The sequence below is a fragment of the Aulostomus chinensis genome, chromosome 19 (assembly GCF_037954235.1).
Source record: "Aulostomus chinensis isolate RoL2024-O1b breed Wild chromosome 19, RoL_Achi_v1.0, whole genome shotgun sequence".
Classification (NCBI taxonomy): domain Eukaryota; kingdom Metazoa; phylum Chordata; class Actinopteri; order Syngnathiformes; family Aulostomidae; genus Aulostomus; species Aulostomus chinensis.
The window spans coordinates 16,665,864-16,673,558 of record NC_141338.1 but is presented as its reverse complement, the minus strand read 5'-3'; the positions used below and the strand labels follow the sequence as shown (position 1 = coordinate 16,673,558).

Here is a 7,695-nt window from a genome sequence, read left to right as displayed (position 1 = left end):
TGTGTTTGTGCCACATGCTGAGACTTTGCCTGGGGCTCTCTCACACACACACATACACACACACACACACACACACACACACACACAGACCAAAGCAGTGTCTTCTCTTAAGTGCACTGACGAGTATTCATAAGGGCACGGGGTGGGGGGGGGGGGCTTTTGAGCATGATGTTGCTCACATTTTCATAAGAGAGGGGAGATAAACTCGAGCAGTGCTCCAAGACGCCACGACAAAGTCGAACAGAACATCTTGTTTTTTTGATAGTGAATCCCAGGGATTTAGTTTTATATCTTTCGATGATAACACCCCCCCCCCCCCCCCCCCCCCCCCCGGAAGAGCAGCCGTGTGCGTGAACCGGACGAACCCTCATTTGTACAGTACAAATATGACAGTCTTCATGGTTCCGTGGGGGAAATGGAGCCAGAAAACTTCACTCATCTGATTACCTGACGTGATGATCACATAAACAGGAAACAGAGAAGAGAACTTCAATAAAAGCATCTTTAGCAGCGACGAGAGGTGTAACTTCCCGTCTCGCTGCAGTGCAGCACTTGTGCTCCAGATGGGGTCACCGCCCTGTGACACCACCGCCGTGCGAGGTGAAAGGTGCAATATAACACACGTATGACCGCGCTCAGACGTGTCCTGCATCAGGTATGGTTTTACAATTTCAACCAGGAAAGATAATAGATGGAATTTGTACATTTCTAGATGCGGCACACAATAAGAGGTCAGGGTTGTTTTTGTGGTCATTTCTTGATGTCACGTTGCTGTGACATCAGGTTGTTCAGGTGATTAAATGGTCCCCCTGTTCCAAACAGCAAAGGGCTTCATGGCACTGAATTCAATCAATATTGGCATTAAATTGTGCTGTACTCCTGGGTAAATATTGCTCCACTACTACTCCTACATGCTAAGTCAAAGTTTGTTTTGAGTAGAAGATCCCCGAGTACTTGCTTTTGAAAGTACTGTTAAAAGCATCCGTCCATCCATCCATTTTCTACCTCTTATCCTGTTAAGGGTCGCAGGGGGTGGAGCCTATCATAACGACTTTCGAGTGAGAGGCGGGGTTCACCCTGGACAGGTCACCAGTCCATCACAGGACCAACACATAGAGACAGACAACCATTCACACTCACAGTCACACCTACAGTCAATTTAGAGTATCAATCAGCCTCGTCCCCTCTTGATGTCTTTGGACTGTGGGAGGAAGCTGGAGTACCAGAGAGAACCCACACAGGAACAGGGAGAACATGGAGACTCCACACAGAAAGATCCTGTGATGGAGCCGGGACTGGAACCTGGAACCTTCTTGCTGTGAGGCGACAGTCTGTTCAAAACAAGGTGGTCTTTTTAGAAGAGAGTCATGCATTATTATCTATAGCTTTTGCTTTATATTGTTTCTATGTAACTTCACACTTTGACAACACGTTTGACCCAAAAGTCCCGTAATGACTCACTGTTCATTTCTGTGATTTCAAACACTGACCTGAGATACAGACTTATTTAGTGTCGCTATGCTTTTGGAGTCACTCAAGAGTTGCTGCAGCAAGGGATTGTGGGATACCACTCTTGAGTCTAGCCTGTGCTGAAGGAGGTAACATAGAGAGCATCAGACCTCCTTCCCTCAGTGTTTTAGAGAACTGGAGGAGCTCTAATCATGGTGGCCATGAGGACACTTCCATGTAAAGTAAACAAAGACATCAAAAGTATCAAGGTGTATTTTTCTTTCTTTCCTTCCAAAAGTTTTAGGTTTGTTGAGATAGTGTGTGTGTGTTATATTGCTGCTCTTTTAGCAAATGTGTTGGCTTCTTACTGCATGCATATAATTTAGTATAAAACACATGGAGACATTTACAAACATGTAAGATACACACACACACACACACACTCATTTGTATGTAATAACTTCTATTAGCTACAAGCTCTCAGGAGCCCCTCAGCATCTGCATTTGACAATTTGGCAATGAGAATGTCTTCGTCTTCAGGTCATTTCACAGAAATAATTCTCAAATTCAGACAAAGTCAGCTGCAAAAGTGCAGCAAAATCGTCTCATGGAACTTAAAACGATATCTTAACAAACATTATGCTCAAGGTTGCATACGTAATCATCCAAACACGAACGATCAGTGTGCCTGCAGGAAGTTCTGTAGTGACAATACAATGCCAGACGTTCTTATCATTCTCAGTGGAAAATGAAATATTTAGAGACATCATTTTCTGCTGATCCGGGGTCAGGTTATGGGGGCAACAGCCTAAGCTGAGACACCCAGACGTCCCTCCCCCCGCCTACTTTGTCCAGCTCTTAGCGGGGCGTCCCAAGGTGTTCCCAGCCGAGACACATGGTTTCTCCTGCAGCTCCAAGACTGACAATTTCATTTTTTACAACTCAAGACTTTGGATATATCAGTAGGATTAATGCGGTACATGTCAGCTGGTAGGTAACAGAGAACTTGATTTGCGGTGATTTAAAAACGATGGCTAAAATCAGTGAGTCGTGCAGCGGTCGAAACTTGGCTTTATAACAACTGAATAATGAAGAAAAACAAGGCGTTGGTGCAGTGACGGCTGGGACGTACCACCAGGTTCAGACTCGGGCACATTTGGAATGCCCCAGTCTTTGCGGTCTTGTTCATGTTTTTTTTGTAATTTTTCATTGTGCATGACACACAAACCTCATGGAAATAGGCACATAATAAAAGAAAACTCCAAGTCCATTTTCCAAAACACACGATGCTTAATTTGGAATGCATAGGAACCCCCTCTCATTCAAATGGTCTCACTCAGTTCGCTTCTTTGACAAATGCATGCTGGCAGCACATTGAGACAACAGGACAAAACTGATTCATTGATAGGATTTCAATCATTGTTTCAATTACATCTTTTCAAAATTCAAACTTCTTAACATATCGATCCACCATTTGTTTTCAACCATAACCAAAAATCGACTTTTTTGATCATAAATCCCCATTGATTTCACATCTTTCGCTGTCTGGAACATCTCACGGTCTGACTTTGATCTTGAAGGTCTCTCTTTCATCTCTGTTTGATCTCTCAACCCATGCACTTGTGCACAGAATTCTAGATTTGATGGAGAATGTAGTCTTTGTCACAACGTCACAGAGTGCATATATAAATAAGCTGTCATTGGGAAGCATTTTCAATCTTGTTGGTGCATCATCACAATACTTTGACGACAACCTTGCAGACAACCCTCTGACGTTTCTTCAGCGACACTTGAAGAGCTTTGACTTCTGGGTGAAAACTTTTTCACTTTGAAAGATTTGCCCCGGCCCAAGGACTGCACTAGCTTTTGCAAGTCCAAAAATGAGGCCAATGGCCTCCCTGTATGTCGGGGACTTGGATGAGGATGTGACTGAGACCACGCTGTATGAAAAATTCAGCCCTGCTGGAGCCATCATGTCAGTTCGGGTCTGCAGGGACGGGATAACCCAACGTTCCTTTGGATGATGTGCCTATGTCAACAGCCAGTTGACGGTAGGTACTTTGTGAAAATACGGACTTAATGAAAAGAGCGAACGTGACTCAGCCTTAATGCTGCCATATCAAGAGGTCATGCACACACAGTCACATTTGTCATATCAAGCAAAAGGCCCTTTAATAAACTAACCCCTGCACCTGTGTTCCTCCTCACGGCGTAGCGCACTCTCAAGACCGTGAACTTCGATCTGATCTAGGGCAGGTCTATGCACATCGTCTGGTACCAGCGGGATTCCTCTCTGAGGAAAAGCGGTGTGGGGAACATCGTCATCAAGATTGTGGAGAAGTCAATTGACAGCGAGGCCTCACTTGACACGACAGTATTTGGCAACACCCTGTCATGCATGGTAAAAGGATTGTGGCAAATCTTAGTGTGTGTGTGTGTGTGTGTATGCACGCGCTCGCATTAAAGCATGTGTTTTCTTTCTTCAGGTGGTTTGTGACCCAGTAGTTGAAAAGGCTTCGGCTTTTCTGCATTTCGATATGCAGGAAGAAGCTGACAGAGCCATCGAGAACCTGAACGCGATGCTGCTGTATGACCAAAATGACTAAGTTGATGTTTTAAATGCTTCTTTGCATTTCACCAAAAATAAAAAAGAGGGTTATTTATTACAGTAGATAGTGCGTGCAGTTTAACTGGTTTGACGGCTGTGACGTTAACACATTTGTGATGACACACACTGGAGGAACTAGACACAGCAGTTCCTTGTAGATTATGCATAACATAATGTTCTGTACTTCAGATTTGTGGGTCATTGCATAACCCCAGCCTGGAACCATGAGGAGTACCACCCCGCCGTGGGTCAGATGGCCCTGCTCCAACCAAATGGTGTCTGGCCAGCGATGTGTGAGTATCTCAACTCTCTCATAAGTTCCATCACACTGAATATTTACACTTATTTCAAAAGCACATTGAGAGTCAGTAGGACACGCAGTTGCTCATTCATTTGTATGTGTATCATAGGGTCACAGGGTTGTGTGTGCAAGGACTTCCAGAACCTGCATGATGGCATGTGGTCCTCAGCGTCACACCCTCTGACCTTGTATTCCTCGTGGCCTGCTGTCCAGGTCAGGCATCAGTTCAACTGAAAATCAGTCTCATTCAGAGGGATGATGCGGTCGAGTGTGAGAGAGCTTGTGTCTTGACATTTCTGTTCTGCTTTTGGCTCTTCATGCAGACCACAGGCCCCCGACCACCCACTGCAGCTGCCGCCCTCCTGTGTCTGGAGTCCCTCAGTGCTGGACTGAGGATGTCCACGGCCTTGAACAACAGCCCAAGATGAATTTCACTGCCTTTTAACTTTCATTTTTATTTAATTTATATATATCAAAAATAAAATTTGAAACATTATTTTGTGTTAGTATGACTACTATTTTAAATCAGTTCTCATGGTTCCACTGAGTATGTTGGCTACTGTCACTGTGTTCCTGAGGAAGAGCAGACGTGGGTACGAAGTCATGGATAAGAAGCTTTTGGAAGGGAGATTTCTTTTCTGCGGTGTTGCGAGTCTCTTTAATTGTTCCCACAATTATTTCACATCATTGAATTGACAGAAACAGTCAAGAATACGTTACCCACTCAGTCAATCTTCGGTCAGCAAATTCAAATATTTTATAACTTTTAATTGAGCAAGCGATTACATCCGCATCGTATAAAGAGGTCAACTCCAATACATTCTCATGTAGGAATAATTCTGTTTTGCCTCCGTGTAATCTAGTCATGACACTCATTCCTCTTCACTGTAACGGCCCTGAATATTTAGTTTTGAACATTTGATATTGACTCTTAGTTGTTCTCAGTGTTTATCCTTGTGTTTTAGTTTTCTCTTTTTCCTTCCTGCTTTATTTTGAAATCTCTTCCCTCCCATGTCTTTGAGTGCTTCATATTTCCTGTCTTTGTCAGTGTCCATCCTCTTTGAAGTGTGCCGCCTGCGTCTTGTCGGTTCCTCAGTCCCTGTGTTCTCCCTCCTGTTTCTCGCTGTGTAATTAGCAGAGTGTGTGTTTGGTTTTCGGTTCCTCGTGTCCGTCTTCGTCAGATCCTTATGTCTCCTCGCTAGTTATGTTACTCAGTTTCTTTTGTTTTCCTGCCAGTTCCCTGTTGGCAGGATTTAAAATTTGTTATCAGCTTGTTCAAAATGACCTTTTTGGCATGTTTTGGTATAAATTAAAAAATAAAAGTGAAACTATAATAAATCACAACTGAATTTCTGATCATAATGATGGAAAACAGGCATTCCTGATGTATTTCTGAAAACCGAATATCAACAAGCAACCAATGAGTGAATCCAGTAGTTCTGGACCGCATAAAGGACGAATTCCCGAGGTTCTGTATTCACCTGTTTTCTCAATACAGTCTCCAAGTTTGGTCCATACCCCTCGCCGCGGATTGTCCTGCTCCTTGAGAGACTGCGGGGAGGCTCACTAGCAGCTGACACCAGAGGCAGAGGACCGGCAGCCTTTGGGTTGTTTCAGGTCAGGGGACGCCCTTTGAGGCCCCACGGGGCTCCTGTTTTGTTCCAGCAACTCATGGACCAGGTGCTGACGGGAGTGTCAGAGTTTGCTTCTGCTTCTGGATGATGTAGAATTCTTCACCCAGTCCTGGGAGGAGCATGGAGCACCTGCAGAACCATCAGCCCATCAATCCCGGGCTACGTGGTCAGGCATGAAGTGGTCAAGCCTCCAGTGGGAAAAGCAAAGTCATGCCGTTCTTATCCAGTGGCCACAATCAAGAGGAATTCTGTGCTTTTGTGGGATTAGTGGGGTGGCTCAGTAAATGTATTCCTCATTTCACTGAGAGAGCAGCAACAGCAGCTCTTACTGATCTTAAAAAGCTTCTGCACCAAATAAAGTCCAGTGGTCTAACTGGGCCTTCAGTGACCTACAGCCAGCTCCCACGGTGAGTCGCTTCTTCTTGGTCCTGACTTCACACAGCCGTCTGCACTGCAGCTGGATGCCTCTGGAGGGGGCTTTCGTGGACACATAACTCTTGTGGGGCTTTAATATTCAAATCATATGGATTTTTTTATGGGAGGTCCGGTGAACCCATTGAGGTTCAACATAGTGTTCTTGCCTGTGTCCACTGAGCCTCTACGTGTGTCGTGGATGTGTAAAGAGAATTGGAGACAGGAAGTGCAAACAACTCCATGCTGGCCTCACAGTTGCAATGCAAGAAAGGCGTCACACACATGACATACACACACACTGACCCACAAAGGGTTTCTAGAAGAACTGAAAGGAGGGGGGGGGGTATTTCAATAAAGATGTGAGTATCTACGTTTCGGCCACACTCACACTAATATGTTGTGACACAAACACACTCCACACTCTGACCTCCCTACCAACAGACTGACACCATTTGTTGTTGACTTTTATTCTTCCATTGCTTTTTTCTACTACTTGCTACTGTGTTTTGTGAATTATTCACTTATTTCAGGATCTGTGGTTAAAAATATCAAAATGAGCCCCATTAACTAATTATCATTACTAAGACAGTGGCTGCTTGGGATGTGTGCCTGTTGGGAAAGGCTGGTCGCTTGGCTCCCAGTTCTGCTCGTAGGCGATGCTCGTGTAGGAAGTACTTGACAGTATTTTGGAAGTTAATAACAGTTGTTTCAATTACCCGAGAGGAAACTGTGGGCTTTCTCGTGGATGCTAAAAAAACAGTCACCAGAACTGTAGAAGATAGAGGATCGAGGCCAATCCCAGTATGCCAGTACCATTGCCAGTGTCTCAGCCCTCCATTGTACTTGCCCAAGTGTTTATTTAATTAGTGCTGGTGCCTGTGACGTGGACAACACAAACCAGTGATTTTGAAATCGCGACTGGCTAGTTAGCTTAGCATAGCAAATGGCAGTGGATGGATGGGTTAGCATACCTCTATCAAATTAACGTTCAGGTTTGTCCAGATGGATCATCCTTGTCCTCTTTTATAATGTCAGCCATGATTAGCATTCCGTCTTCTGGTCTTCAACAAACATTTTATTCTTACTGGCTTGTATGTTGAGGTGCTGCATTATATTAATACACAAACTAGTTCAGGCTAAGACCATTTTGGAGAAAGGTGTATTTGATCACTTCTGATGAAGGTATGCTACCCTGCCCATCCACTACCATTAATTGTGCTAAGCTAACTGGCAGTCTGCTGGTCTCTGAGCATCTCAGCACTCCAATTACCAACCAGAGGAGAAACGTT

General features: G+C 44.5%; 1 protein-coding gene across 3 annotated transcripts; it reads left to right on the top strand.

Moving 5' to 3' along the window:
* Positions 1–3,182: 3,182 nt before the first annotated feature.
* Positions 3,183–4,793, top strand: LOC147244236 (polyadenylate-binding protein-like). Of its 3 annotated transcripts, none has more exons than XM_086187541.1 (6): positions 3,183–3,500; positions 3,706–3,850; positions 3,936–4,036; positions 4,247–4,350; positions 4,468–4,571; positions 4,682–4,793. In XM_086187541.1, exons 2-6 carry the CDS (start codon positions 3,710–3,712, stop codon positions 4,784–4,786), a joined length of 555 nt encoding a protein of 184 aa, XP_086043667.1. In that variant the 5' UTR covers positions 3,183–3,500; positions 3,706–3,709; the 3' UTR covers positions 4,787–4,793. The 3 variants fall into 3 exon arrangements, 2 of the variants coding, with proteins under 2 accessions (XP_086043667.1, XP_086043666.1); XM_086187540.1 differs by having other exon boundaries at positions 3,665–3,850; XR_015110411.1 differs by lacking the exons at positions 4,247–4,350; positions 4,468–4,571; positions 4,682–4,793 and having other exon boundaries at positions 3,665–3,850; positions 3,936–4,113.
* The last annotated feature ends 2,902 nt before the right edge of the window (positions 4,794–7,695 follow it).